Source organism: Myotis daubentonii, chromosome 16 (genome assembly GCF_963259705.1).
Source record: "Myotis daubentonii chromosome 16, mMyoDau2.1, whole genome shotgun sequence".
NCBI lineage: Eukaryota > Metazoa > Chordata > Mammalia > Chiroptera > Vespertilionidae > Myotis > Myotis daubentonii.
The window spans coordinates 38468209-38483648 of NC_081855.1; the positions used below are offsets into that span (position 1 = coordinate 38468209).

Sequence of the window (15440 nt, forward strand, 5' to 3'; positions counted from 1 at the left end):
TTAATTAATTAATTTATTTTTGTTAATCCAAACCCGAGGATAGTTTTCCATTGATTTTTAGAGAGAGTGGAAGGGAGGGCAAAGACAGAGAGAGAAACATTGATGTGAGAGAGACACACCAATTGGTTGCCCCCCGAACATCCACTGACCAGGGCTAGGGATTGAGCCTGCAACCGAGGTATGTGCCCTTGACCGGAATTGCATCCGGGACCCTTCAATCCATGGGTCGACGCGCTATCCACTGAGCAAAACCAGCTAGAGCAGCGTTTGGTTTTTATTGTGTGATGGAAAGCCATTGAAGGGTTGACAGCAGGGGTGTGACATGACCTGACTTACATTTTATAAGAATCTGGCTGCTATGTGGAGAATCATTTGTTGGGTGACCATAGAGGAAATAGGGGGACCAGTTAGGAGGCCAAGGCAGTGCTCCAAGAGAGAGGACGGTGGTTTGGACGGGGCTGGTAGTGGTAAGATGTGGTTGAGTCCAGATACATTTTGAAGCAAGAACAGATACATCTATACTAATAAAAGAGAAAAATGGTAATTGGCGTACGACGATACCCTTTTCATTGGCTAATCAGAGCTATATGCAAATTAACTGCCAACTATGATTGGCAGTTAACTGCTAACTAAGATTGGCAGTTAACTGCCAACAAGATGGCGGTTAATTTGCATATGTAGGCACAATGCAGGGAGGCGAAAGGGAAAGCAGGAAGAAGCCCCCTGCCACTGACAGTGATTGGAAACCCAGGGGGGAGCTAAGAGCTGGGGGGCAGGGCAAAGGCGGCCCTGGGGCCGCCTTTGCCCTGCCCCCCAGCCATGATCGGAGAATCAGGTGCCTTTTCCGCCCTGGCCAGTGATAGCAGGAAGTAGGGGTGGAGCCAGCGATGGGAGCTGGACATGGTCGAAGCTGGCAGTCCCGGGAGCTAGGGGTCCCTTGCCTGGGCCTAAAGCGAAGCCCACGATCGCAGGGCCGCTGCAGCTGCGGGTCCCCGCTGCCCGGGCCGGACGCCTAGGCCAGGGGCGTTAGGCCTGGGCAAGGGGCCGATCCTGCGATTGGAGGGTGATGGGGGTCAATGCCTGAGGGCTCCCAGTATGTGAGAGGGGGCAGGCTGGGCTGAGGGACACTCCCCCCCCCCACACACACACCCAGTGCACGAATTTCGTGCACCGGGCCCCTAGTTTTGAAATAAGAGCAGAAAGATTTGTTGAATGATTGAATATAGGGGTGTTAGAGAAAGAGTAAAATCAAGGAAGATTTTAAGAATTGGGTAACAGAGGAGTTACCTCCCGGGGATTTGGTGGTATGGGGAAAAGAATCCAGAGTTCAGTGTAAAGCGTTAAACTGGAGATGTGTTTTAGAGTAGGATAAGTGCTTTGATGAAGAAAGTACTAGGTGCTCTGGTATTCCAAGAGAAGCTGCTGAATAGACCCTTGGATACAGACCATGAAATGGGAGCTAGATTTCTACTGGCATAAATGTGTCTTTTAAAAAACATTTATCTCAGGTGAATAAAATAAAGGGTCAGATCTGAGCCTGAAACTGGCAGATTAGGACCTCCAGCATAAGCCTATTTCACTCTCAACAGAGTGATATCCCCAAAGGGGTGACAGAGTTTGGGTTTTATTCTGGGTGAAAAGAGATTCTTAACGGGTGAAAAAAATCTTAGATAATACAATGGTGTGTGGCCTTCAAAGCTCAACCCTACCTAACAAAATCTCATTCCTCAATATTTAATTTCTCTCATCAGGAAGAATTTAAATGTAATTAACTTGGAGGGTGATAATAATAATAATTTTTAAAAATGGTTGAAAAACACTGGCCTAGTGCAAAAACATTGCCTTTGGGGATCAGATAGTCCTGTTATGAATCCCGATTCTACCATCTGTACATGGTACTTAAGTTCTCTGAGTTTTATTTTCATCATTTAAATGCGAATAGTATTATTGACCTCAGAATGATTAGGGCCCAACTGGTGTGGCTCAGTGGTTGAGCGCTGACCTATGAACCAGGAGGTCACGGCTCAGTTCAATTCCCGGTCAGGGCACATGCCTGGGTTGCAGACTCAGTCCCCAGTGTGGAGCATGCAGGAGGCAGCCAATCAATGATTCTCTCCCATCATTGATGTTTCTATCTCTCTCTCCCTCTCCCTTCCTCTCTGAAATAAAAAAATTAAAAATTAAAAAACAATTATTAGGAAGACGAAATGAGAGGACATTCCTGGCCTATAGTAAATGACTGATAATATTAATTTTCTTTTCCCTATACTCGAGCTCCCCTTCCCAGAAAAAAAAAAAAGGTTATTATGGTTAAGGAACTACAATAAACTGGATAGGGATCTAATCAACAGGGAAAATGATAGACTTAAAAGCTTGTTCAAGACAGGACAAAAGGCCAGATAAATATTTGGGTGGAGGTATAAATAAAGAGGAGTGTAAGGTAATTCTTAAAGCCACCACTAAAGGTTCTTCGTTAACAGCTGGAAATCACATCCGAGGAAGAGAGCTCTGGCATCTCCTTTACATGACACTTAACAGGGCCAGAGGAAGCGAGCCCTAGGCAACTGTGGTGAACATCTGGGTGTAGGAAATGTGGAGGGAAATTAATTATGGTCAATCTCTATTTTGAAATATGCAGCCCGTACAATTGTTTTGGAACAATATTCAGTGGCACAGGGAAAACACTTATAATGTAAGCATACTACAAAACAACCTGAAGCCATTTTTGTCAAATGTTGTATATTTAGGTGGGAAAGATACAATGATCTCTGAGGTGGGATTTCTTTTTCCAATATTAATACAAAGAGCTTGTATTGCTTTTATAACCAGAAAAAGTTTGTATCCCTTCTACCACCACCCTCTCCCCCCCCCCCCCAAAAAAAAAACCATTTGGCTTTGCCACTTACTGGTCTCAGCCCTGGCCAGCGGAGCTCCCAGATTTCCTAGGACCCGCATTCTAGCACTACCCCATTCCTCGGAGGGTGCAGCCCCGGAGGTCTGAGAGCCAAGAGAAGGCAGGCAGTGTGAGGCCGCCCCTGCCTCCAGGCAAGCGTAGTGTCTGCACTGGAGGACTTGTCAGGGGATCGCGTGGAAGAAGTGGCCACACGCCGGGAAGAGCTTAGAGCCAGAACCCTCCCCGCTTATTACGCACCCGGTGTGGGCACAAGGAGAAGGGGCTGGGCACGAGGCTCCGGAACGCTGAGCGAGGAAGGCGGAAGGCCTGGGGACGCATCCAGCAGCTTTCCCAAACTCCAGCCCGAAAGTAGCCGACAGGGAACCGCGCCAGCCCGCGCGCCCGGGAGCCTCGGGCGACTGACGCGAGGAGGGGATGTGGGCGGAGCCTCACGCACGAGCTGTGATTGGAGCAAACGACACCTCCCGGAGAGAGAGGGAGGGCGAGCCAGCGAGGGATGCGCAGAGGCGGGTGATCAGAGCCGTCTACGTGATTGGCTAGCAGCGGAGTGAACCGGGTGCTGTTTAGATGATTGGCAGGCGGTAGATAGCCCTCGGAAACCTCCTTGGCTTCGCCCATTGGCATCCTGCGAGAGTAGGCGGGATCGGTTCTTCGTGTGGTGCTGATGATTAGCTGGCGGCTGAGAGGGTGTTGGGAAGGGAGAGGTGGGGGGGCGGTGGCCGCGGGGGTGGGGGCAGTGACTTCATCCTTGTTATTGGCTGTTAAAGTGAGTGGGGGTGGTACGAAGGTCCCGCGACTGCCTGGGATTGGCGAGCGCTGGGGTGAGTGACAGGCAAGGGGGCGAGCTGCGCGACCAGCGGTTTGTTTTTCGGAGCGTTCCTGAGGTGGAGAACGGTGGCCGGACGGAACGACTGCTGGACTGAGGGGCTAGCAGGCGGCCGGGCCGAGCGGCGCAGCCGAGGCCGGGCTGGGCCGAGCCTAGGAGCGCCGGGGATGTAGCGAGCCACCCTGCCCATGCCACAGCGCCCGGCCGCGGGCGGAGCCGGAGCCGGAGCCTGGGGAGGCGGCGGGGGCCCCGAGCGCAGCCCGCGCCCCCCGCCCGGAGCCAGGCCCGCTGCCGTCCCCGCCGCCCGGGCCCCCGGCATGCAGCTCCGGCTGCGGAGGTGACACTCGGGCCCGACCAGCCGCCGCCGCCATCGCCACCATGGGTGAGTACCGCCACCGCCCCGGCCTGTGCCCGCGCTACTTCGCGTCGCTCCGCCCCAGGATGAGTGAGGGGAGGAGGACCCTGGGCCGCCGCCTGACAGGCATGGACAGCCCGCCTGGCCGGGGCTGCGAACCGCCGGAGCCCGCCCGCCCGGCTTGCGGCTCCGCGGCCGGGGCGGGGGTTCTAGCCCGCCCGGACGACCCGGGCGGCCCCGGCTGGCGGAACATACTCCGCAGCCTCCTTCCGGGCTGCGCGGCGGGCGCATCCCGAGGAAGCAGCGGCGGGATGGGGGCCCGTGCTCGGCGGGGCAGCCCGCTCGGGCCCGGGCGAGCCGGACCGCGAGCCCGAGGGCGGGGGAGCGAGAGCGCAGTGTGGGGCCCGGGCTGGAGGCTGGTGCAGGCCCAGCTGCTGTTGTGTCTTTTCCTTGATTTGCTTTTTTTTCCTGCCTGTGTCATTTCCTTCCCTTTGCTCGCACTGGCCGGTCTGTGAGAGTTCCCGGGGATTGCTCTCGAGCCCTGTGCGCGCCCCAGCGCAGGGGGGAGGGCGTATGGGGAGATAGGCTGGGAGGTGATTACAACGGCAATCACTGTTATCAACAGCGCGGCGGAGAAATGCTAGCAGCACGCAGATTGCTGGAGGCTGGGAATTGGTCGGGGGCTGCCAGTTATAATTCACGTCCTACTTTTTGAAAGATCCGGTTGCAGTGTTTTGCATCATTGTTTTTATCTTACAGTATCCCTGGAATTACATAACTTTTAAGAGAAGCATTAGCTGCACAAAAAGAAGCTATGAAATTATTTCCTTTTTATCAATATTTGCCATTTCTGTTGTGAAGATGTAATCAAAGAAGAGCTTTTAATGCCTTCCACACACAGCATTTGAACCGAATTATATTTCATGTCCTTTTGGGTAACTTAGCAAAGAACTATTGGACTAGATCAAGAAGCAAATAATATTTTAGATGTACTTGCTTGTCTTGTTGGACCAGTTATTGTAATACTGTTGTGTGCAATCACAAGTTTTTGAAAGTTTTGGTATGGTCCTAAATAACCAAGGGGTAAACTTCAGTGAAAGAATCTTTTGCAGAACCATTCATTGCATCTGTGAAGTGCCCCATGTGAAGAGGGAACGTTAATGTTTGCTTTGCCCTATAGCAAGGTCAAGTCATTTTCATAGGTTAAGTGTATGCTGTGTCACATTGGGCAGATACTCTTTTGTGGCCTCTCTGTACCCGCTGACTTAGAATGAATTGCCTTGTTCTATTCCAGGCTGCCCCTCATACTGTAAGGAATGGATTTGCTTACTGGGGGACTTACTGTTTCCTTCCCATGCTTCAGAAGAGCTTGCTCTTCTGGGGAAAGTCTCCTGTGACAATAAGCAGAAAAGGAATCCAGTAAGGCCTGGTATTTAAATACATAATTCAACAAGTACTTATTGAACATTTACTGTAAATGGAGCACATAATTCTGTTTGTCCTCCTTAGGCTTCAGATATTTAACTTGTGTTCTGGGACTTGATGATTGCATTAAGTCTTTGAATTGATTTGTGAACCTATATTTGTGATAGTCTTCTAATAGGTCTTTGGAGGCAGTCTTAAGTCCCAAAGGGGAGTGTGAAGTACTTGAGGGTGTGCAGACCTACTCCCCACTTTCTTAACTGCTAAACTAGTTAGAGTACCCAGATAGGTTGGCTTCTTTTCATTGTCTAACATAAAAATAGATGACAGCTTTGGCTGGTGTGCTCAATGGTTAGGACATCAGCCCGCACATCAAAAGGTCTCAATTCGATTCCCAGTCCAAGGCATGTACCTGGGTTGCAGGTTTGACCCCAGGCCCCATAAGGGTGCATACGGAAGGCAACCAATAGAGGTGTCTCTCACTCTTTCCCCCTCCCTCCCTTCCACTCTCTCTAAAAATCAATGAGAAAAATATCCTCAGGTGAAGATTAACAATAACAAAATAGTTGTCAGCCTGTTTTCACATTTCAAACGATTTTCAAAAGTTTATTTTAAGTGTGTGGATCTATAGAAGGGCTAGTGATGGGGAGGAAAGGAACTATATAGATGGAGTCTAGAGGCACCCCCTCTCCCTCCACCCCCCCCCCCCAAAAAAAGGAGGAAGGTGAAGGGATTGAGAAGTATGGATTGGTAGTTACAAAATAGTCATGGGGATATAAAGTACAGCATAGGAAACATAGTCAGTACTATTGTAATAACTATGTGTGGTGCCAGGCGGGGAATATTGGAGGGAACACTTTGTAAAGTATATGATTATCTAACCCTTATGCTGTACACCTGAAGCAAAATAATGTTGAATGTTAACTGTAATTGGAAAAAAAATTTTTTTAACTTTAAAAAGAAAAAAGGACCAGATCTCAGTGTCTTCTCATTTGTCCCAGTATCAGTTTTACATGAAGAAACCAAAACAGTGAGGAGGGAATTAACTTGCCTGGTGGCTACAGTATAATATTAGGCAAGGTGGTTTAAGAACCACTGCCTGGCTTTCTTCAGCCTTGTACCATTCTCTTTCCTTTTTATAGATGACCTTGACTTGCAGAGCTAATACTGAATTCTCCCAGAACCTGGCTCTTTAATTTGCTTTGTATAGGACTCAGTAAGGATACATACACACTCACACATACACTGCCTCTCTTTTAAATACTAGTTTCCATTTTGGTAATATTAATGCTGAAAATTCAAATTCCCAGACTTCTTGGTTTGCTTTAGTTGCTATAGTTCTAAATAAACTCAAGGGTTGATATGAGACAAACATAGACTTATTAATATTTTCATTACACTCATTAAACTCGAGCCCAGTGAGGAAAGGACTAAAGCTAATTTGAGTCCCTGCAGGTTCTTTGGCCAACAGTCATATTTTCCTGAGCTGTTCTAAACCCAGACTCAAGTCTCTTTGACAACTTCGGTTGCTAAAAAAAAATGCCAGATTTTATATTGGCTGTTAGCCCCAGTAAATTTCTAGTGGAAACTATACTTATCCCTGTAAATAATAGGAAATATTCTTTTTTTTGGCTTTGATACTATGTAGTTATTTTAAAAAATTGGGATTGACTTGTCATATTCTCTTGGTCATGCTAGAATTCTCTCCTAGTTTTAGTAATTTAATGGCAAATTTTGTTAATAATGCCTGAGATTAATTCAGGCATTATTTGGACTTTTAAATAAATGCAATCTGAAACTTAGTGGGAAGTATTACTGAAAAATATGTAACAACTTGGAAATGTTACAGGAAACTAATGAACTGAGTCTAGGATTAGGATGGTGTGGTTCTGGTTTGGTAACTTGGTTTGAAGTCAGAATCAATATGATTTATAGACAACTTGGAAACTCCCAGTTAGACCAGTCTCAATTCAGTTTGGCTAGAATCTGACCACCTGTGCAGACTCTGAATAGTTAGCAACTGTTTTCTTTGAAATTGGGATCGAGATATAAGAAACCAATATGGCAGTGTTACAACTAATTTTCTGATATTTTATTTTTTAAAATATATTTTTATTGATTTCAGAGAGGAAGGGAGAGGGAGAGAGAGAGAGAAATATCAGTGATGAGGGAGAATCATTGATTGGCTGCCTCCTGCACGCTCCCTACTGGGAATTGAACCCACAACCTGGGCTTGTGCCCTTGACCGAAATTAAACCCGGGACCCTTTAGTCCGCAGGTCGACCCTCTACCCACTGACCCAAACCGGCTAGGGCTAGATTTCAGATATTTAAAAAAAACGACAGCTGGATTTTAAAACAGAATTTTAGCCATTTGTAAAAAGTAAATCTCTGTCCAAGTGAATAACACTTAGAGAATAAAAGGATAAGAAACAATTTTCTTGGTTTTATATAAGCTATCCATTTATTCTTTGCCCATTTATTGTCATTTATATGTCAGATGAAGAGTTAGGCCCTGTACCTGAATTCATCATGTCCTTAAGAAGTTATGGTTAGGCACAGTAAATCAGAAACATATAAACAAGTGTAATGAGGTGTTGTAGGTTTTACTTTGTCAAACTGTAAAGGTACACAGGAAGGGGAAAGATCAATACTGTAGTTTTGGGATTGACATACATAATCCTATAGTCAGACCTTTAGGTTAATTTCATTAAACATTAAAATAAAATGTAGTTGTGAAGTATTGATTCTTATGAGGAAGCAATGGCTTACTTTGTAATATATATCTTTACATTTTGAACCACCATCTAATACGAAGGGCTCTTATATTCCAGAAACAGAAAAATAAATACCAGAATTTGACTTTGAGATCTAGCAAAAGTTCAACCACATCCTTGAAGGAAAAAAGTTCGTAGTGAATTGAGGATTGGGCTGTTTTTGCTTATACTTAACTATAAAATGATGTTTGCCTAGGTATGGACAGGGTGGAGGCAGTGGGAATATGTGAAATATGTAGAATAAGATAATAAAATCTGACTCAGAGAGAGTCTGAAGTTCAGGATCTCCTGGGTGAGCATTGTGATCAGATGATCTGGCACAGTAGGGTAGAGCGTTGACAAGATGAAGAAATAACATCATTAGTTAAATGAAGAAAAATATTTAAGTATTACTTTGGAGATTTGTATATATGGAAAAGAGTGTGTCTGACATAGTAAACAGACATAAAGGACAGCAATGTTTACCAAAGGACATGGTTCTTCTAGAAACTTTTCTGGGTTTTTAGCCAAGAGAATTCATAAATGGGAGTGCCTTAAGACCCAACTTTTAGGTAGGGAAGCAGTAGCTGGGTCTGGAAGTCACTTCCTGATGAAGCTAAAATAGAGGAGTGTGTGGCCTGGTAGCCCCCATATCATACATAGGTCAGGGTATCTGGAGAAGTATATGCTGGCAGCTAATTGTGTATAGCTGTCTGCTTGAGACTGCCTAAGAGTTTCCACTGTTTAAGCCTTGTTTCATAAATTCCTTCTTTTTTATTTTCTATGAATACTCTTCCCCTCTAGATTCTTAACCTCTAAATCTCTAGAATCAACTTCTCTGCGGCTTCCTGGTAGCTTTTAAGTGTGTCAGATCATCCCATCCTCAGGAAATCTTTTCAAGGTTATAGCACACTATTACCTGCCTCAAGTTGTTCACGTGTTAAGTTCACAAATGAATTAATTGTTGACTTCCACAACTTCCAATTTTCTTTTAATCTCCAGCTTCTTGATTCCCTTTAAAATTTGTTTCTGCCTCTACTACTCTATTGGAACTGCCTAGTTTATATCTGCCACTGCCCTTCTTTGCTCTTGGCTTCTGTGGTGTCACTGTTTGTTTTTTCCAATCTTGTTAAAGGGTTTTTTGCTAGCATACCTTCTTCCTCCTCTATAAGGATTACAGTGCACTGAGGATCAGTCTCCTTTCTTCCCCTCTACCTCTCACTTGCTTTTATGTCCTTTTTCCACCTCAGTTCATTTTTTAAAACTCTCCTTCACAACTGGAACAGCTTGCTTTTCTGAACGAATCTTTATTCTGTTAATAATTATGTAAAAACCTGTACAACCTCTTGCTACTCACACTGTAAAAAAGTTTTTTTGCACATGTGTTTATGTACCATAGTTTGTATACTGTCTGATTCAAGCTCTGTTTGTATAACCTCGTGTTTGTGTGTTGTTTATTCTTTTATCCCTAGAGTTTGAATCCCTTAAAGTATCTTTCAAAATTAATGTATACTACATTACACATTAACCATTATACTCAGTAAATGGTTATTATTAATAAAAATTCAGGAATAAAATTAAGTATTAGGGTAGATTAAGTGGCCTTAGGTTTTTCCCATTGACCTTTTTCCATTGATGATAATACTAGCCAACATTTTTTATAGCATTACTAAATGTTAGGTAACATGAGGGATAATTTTTAAGTTTGTCTTCTTTTAACTCTCACAGCAGCTCTGTAAAATGATACTTTATGTTCTCCATTTTACAGATGAGGAAATTGAGGTTTCAGGTGAATAAGTGATTTGTTCAAGGCCTGCTTAAACCCAGGTCTTTCTGACTCCAAAGTTCATTGACTGCTGTACTCTAAGAAAGCTATTTGTTTTCAAAAGTTTTGTTTGTTTTTATTTTTTAAGGAATTCCATACTAGAGTGATAATTCAGTTAAAATCTCACTCCAGGAAGAAATGCCTAAAAGTGCCACTTGATTTACTTCCTGTCTTTATCCATGCCCTCGGTTTGAAGTATCATTTTAAAAACCTGTCTGCCTCTAACAATATATTTGACTTTTGACACAAAATCAGATTCTTCCTGGCCAGAGTGGCTCAGTGGTTGAGCATTGACCTATGAACCAGGATGTCATGGTTCGATTCCCAGTGGGGGCACATGCCCAGGTTGCGATTTCAATCCCCATTGTGGGGCATGAGGAGGCAGCCGATCAAAAATTCTCTCTCATTATTGATGTTTCTATCTCTCTCTCTCTCTCTCTCTCTCCCTCTCCCTCTCCCTCTCCCTTCCGCTCTGAAATCAATAAAAATATATATTTAAGCCCTAACCGGGTTGGTTCAGTGGATAGAGCGTCGGCCTGCGGACTGAAAGGTCCCAGGTTCGATTCCGGTCAAGGGCATGTTACCTTGGTTGCAGGCACATCCCCAGTAGGAGGTGTGCAGGAGGGCTGATCCATGTTTCTCTCTCATAGATGTTTCTAACTCTCTATCCCTCTCCCTTCCCCTCTGTAAAATATCAATGAAATATATATATATACACATATATATATATATGTATACTTAAAAATAATCAGATTCTATAACCCTGTTTCACTTGTGTCAGTTGTCCTGGATTTCAAGAGATAGTACCATACCATCCCTCTAGAGCAGCGGTTCTCAACCTGTGGGTCGCCAACCTGTGGGTCGAGACCCCTTTGGGGGTCAAATGACCCTTTCACAGGGCTCGCCTAAGACCATCGGAAAACACATATATAATTACATATTGTTTTTGTGATTAATCACTATGCTTTAATAATGTTCAATTTATAACAATGAAAATACATCCTGCATATCAGATATTTACATTACGATTCATCACAATAGCAACATTACAGTTATGAAGTAGCAACGAAAATAATTTTATGGTTGGGGATCATCACAACATGAGCAGCTGTATTAAAGGGTCGTGGCATTAGGAAGGTTGAGAACCACTGCTCTGGAGTCTAGTGTATTCTCAACACTGGAACTACCAAGCAAGTTTATCCATTAAGTAATGCCAGGAATTGGTTAGCTTCCTGGAAACAGAATTTGTCAACCTGATAAACCAGCTCTTATAATAGCATCATCTTATACAGAATTAAAAATGATTTACAAAGTCTATTTGTCATGGATTTAACTTAAAAAGCATGTGTGTGTATTTACGTCCATTTTGTTTCAATATCTGAGTTGAGACAACTGAAATTCTCAATTCTAAGTGTGGTTACCTTGATACGGAAAACTCTATGCATTCTGCTGCTAAAAATATTGTTGGAGGCCCCTATGAAAACACCTACCTAGTCATAATCCTCCTTATATTGATCACAATTTACTGTTACAGTTGGCCCAATTTTATACATACATCTTTAATAATATATAAGCCAATTTAATGTATAAGCGTATATATATGCCAAACTTCCTAGCCTAGATGTTATTCTCTAGTTTTTAAATCTTGATTGGGAGGTTAAAATACAAAATAAACAAATACCCAAGCAGTTCCCTTGTTTGAAGGAGCCTGTAGAAATAGAAAGTTGTTAGAAAATGAGATAATTGATGGGATATATGTGTTTTAATTTTGACAAATGTCTTTCTGTAAATACCAACTTCCTCATTCTTTATCCCATTTACCTCATTCTTTTGGTACAATTGTATCACTCTCATGCATATTTTTGTAAATATGTATATTTTGAAGTGGAATTAGATGGGAAGCTACTTGTGGTTTTCCTGCAAGTTTTTTTTTATTTTTATTTTTATTTATTGATTTTAGAGGGAGAAAGGAAGAAGCTGGGGAGAAAGAGAGAGAAATATCAATTTTTTGTTGTTGTTCCATTTATTTATGCATTCGTTGATTGATTCTTGTATGTGCTCTGACCTGGATCAAACCCTCGAATTTAGCGTTTTGGGATGACACTAACCAACTGAGCTACCCAGCCAAGGCCTCAAATCCAATTGTACTGTTCTGAGCATACAAAAACTTCTTCAAGGGCACCCTTCTTTTCTGAGGTCATGTAGGACACCTGAGCAGATTTGGTCTAGGAAGAGGGGAGGGCCATAGAGGGCAGTTTTACTTCCAATACTTCATGCTGTTCTTTCCTTTCCATAGGGTATTAGAATATTTCCAAGGGACAGTGATAAAAGGCAGAAGATAGACACTGTATTTGGGTGTTCTTGATTCTTTTAAGGTGTGCCCCCAATCCCCAGGTGACTCACTTGTCACCAAAGCAAGTATAACAACTCGATCCCTCATGTTCCTTTTCAGATCAACAGATTTATTTATTTTCAACTCTCAAATGCTATTGAAGTGGTCAAGGAGAATTTGGAAAACATGGAATTGGGCTGGTTTGGATTCTGGATTTGGGCCAGTTGTCTTCAGTACATGAGAACTCTAGTACTTTATGCTATTTCAAGAAAAGGGGTTTAAAAGTAATGCCAGTAAAAAGGAGACAATGCATTGCTTAGTCAGTTAGGGAAGAAAAACAATAGAACTGCCTTTTGACTTCCCATGGGAAGCAGAAGGCCTATAAACTTATGACGGGTTGGGAGGAGGGTATTCAAAGGCTAGGCTTGTAAGACAACTGTTCAGAACTACTACCTGAGATCCTTGTTTGGTACCTTTTAAAATGTGCTCTCCTACATATGATACTTGAAGAATAAGCCTGTGACTAACTCCCTTCCATAATCAGCTCTCCATGACTTCATCTTTTCACTCAGTACCCTACTACACTGTGCCGTGTTGTTCTTCAGTTCTCCAACTTTTCATGTTTTTCCTGGTTGAGTTTCTGTGACATTGGAAGAATTGCTCTGTTTGAGCACATCCTTTGCCCCCAGTGAATTGGTAAATGTTGCTGCCTGTGATCTGATTAGAGAACTGTTAAAAATCCATTAAAATTCAAACTGCCATAGTCTGACCTCAGTTACTTTTCAGAGAGATTTCAGAGAGAAATGTATATACTTATAGTAATAGAGCCTGTCGTTTTACCTGGGAAGAACTCCCTGAGTATTAGTCATATAATTTGTGAAAGTACTTTGCTGGTCTGTACTAAAGTATCTTAACCCATGTGCTCTTTTTCATTGTAGATGAACAGGAGGCATTGAACTCGATCATGAAGGATCTGGTGGCCCTCCAGATGAGCCGACGTCCCCGGGTGCCTGCATATGAGACCATGAAGAACAAAGACACGGGTCACCCAAATAGGCAGGTATGTGTGGCCCTGGCAGACTTAACGAAATTTGTTGGGGAGGAGTTTTCAAATAGGAAATATTTGAGAAGCCAAGAATAAATACTTTAAAGTAACACTTGAAAGATTGTGAAAAGAAACTTGGCTCAGTGGTTGAGCATCAACCTTTGAAACCAGGAGGTCATGGTTCGATTCCCAGTCAGGGCCCATACCCGGGTTGTGGGCTCGATCCCTAGTAGGGTTGTGCATGAAGCATCCCATCAATGATTCTCTCTCATCATTGATGCTCCTATCTCTCTTTCCCTTTCCTTTCCTCTGAAATCAAAAGTATATTAAAAAACAAAAAAGATTGTGAAAAGAATCATGATCTGGAATCCAAAGCCTTGTGCATCTAACCTTGTGTATAGTGTTTCATTTACAGAGAATGAGAATAATTCCTTCATTTATTATGGGGACAGTATTTATATAACTTTTCTGGTTATTTGGCCAGTATTTTATCCAGATTTATGATCCCTAACTCAGAAGACAACTTTACAGTATGTACTCAGGAAAATTTAATTAATTTTAGTATTAGCTTATATAAAATATAATTACGAAGGGAAATTTATTTAATAAAATGTCATAGAATATATTCTAAAGGTAATAATGAGTGAGTGATTTTATTGTTGTTTACAGTTGTTTTCCTTTATTAACTCAGATAGTTGAGAATGCCTATTTTATTGAGAATTGTGTGGTTCTTTTGGAAAACAGTTTTTATTTTTGTTAACATTTAAACTTACGTGCTGAGAACCTTCTCTGTGCAGTGTCATTTACCTCCCTGTTTCCTGGGTACTTTGGCCTGCAGAAAGGAATGAATGATGGGGAGCTTTCTTCCCTAGTGGGCATCTAGCACTATATTAGATGGTGGTGTTTGGTGTGTTTGATGAAAACTTGTCCATGACATCCTCCCTTGTGGATCTCTTCATTATCAGCTAACCTCTCTTCTCATTTGTACCTTGTCTACCAGTTCTTCAGAAGTACCCTTGGCTTCTAGAGAAAGTATGACACCCTTGAAGTTTTTCTGTCCAAGTTCTGCTAAATATGGCCTCCTAGAGTATTTCATGCCTTTAGTAAAACTGGGGACCCTGAGTACCTTTTGTTTCATTTTAATAGAAGGATTAGTTTAGAAAGTTGTTTTTATTTTTGTGGTTACCTTACGGAACTAAGGGAACAACAGAATAGGGCCCATTCTTGTACTATTTTCATACGTTATTCTGTCTAATTGTGAGGGTTCTCCCTTGCTATAATTCATTTCTATTCAAAGCTGCTTTTGGAAGGAGCATTTTACCAGAAGTGAGTCCCCTCCCCCAGGCTTGAGCCTAATGACCTCACTTTCCTTCCTGTCTTCCTATGTTGAGTGTGCTTGCTAACTCTGCTCTAGTCAGCTGATCTTTCTCCAGACTGGACTATTAGCCTGTATATTAGTTTGTAGGTGAAAAGGAGAAGCTTTCTTGAGTTAGAAAGCCCAAAGGGACCAGGCTGGGAAGAGGAGGGGTAGAGTGGACCCTGATTGATCCTTGAGAGGTATTTATCTTTTAGGGATTTTGCTTAGAGCTAAAAGCCATTATAAGAAAAGTCCTGATTATTCTGCCTACTGCTGTTAGTGGAGTGAAGTCAGTGGTTATGAAGGTAGAAGGCTGTGAAAAAAATTGACTACTGGTTAGGAAGTAATCTTAGCAAGAGGTACTGGCTATTTGGATTCATAATTTACTTGAATATCGTCAAACTTTTTCACTTGCATAGAGAAGGATACAAGCTATTAATCTCAGTTTTTTTGTTTTTAAAGAAAAAACACAACAGCAGTAGCTCAGTCCTTGTGAACAGCCCCACAATAACAACAAGCTTATGTGCAGGGGTCAGTGAGACAAATTTTTGGTAAGGAACCAAATTATCTGTTAAAGTTAAAATATTCTTTTGAACCTGATACTAGTGC

The 15440-nt window shown here is 42.9% G+C and overlaps 1 protein-coding gene across 8 annotated transcripts in view; it reads left to right on the plus strand.

The window, feature by feature from the left end:
• The first annotated feature begins 3736 nt into the window (after window positions 1–3736).
• Window positions 3737–15440, plus strand: part of MAP3K3 (mitogen-activated protein kinase kinase kinase 3) — a 61145-nt gene continuing 49441 nt past the window's right edge. For 3 of the 8 annotated variants that reach the window (XM_059669916.1, XM_059669917.1, XM_059669915.1), the window contains exons 1-2: window positions 3737–4122; window positions 13368–13489. In XM_059669916.1, the coding sequence (XP_059525899.1) occupies window positions 4119–4122; window positions 13368–13489 (126 nt within the window). In that variant the 5' untranslated portion in view covers window positions 3737–4118. Of the gene's footprint in view, window positions 4123–13367; window positions 13490–15440 lie in introns of those variants that run through there. The other 5 variants (XM_059669912.1, XM_059669913.1, XM_059669918.1 and 2 more) reach the window with 3 other exon arrangements.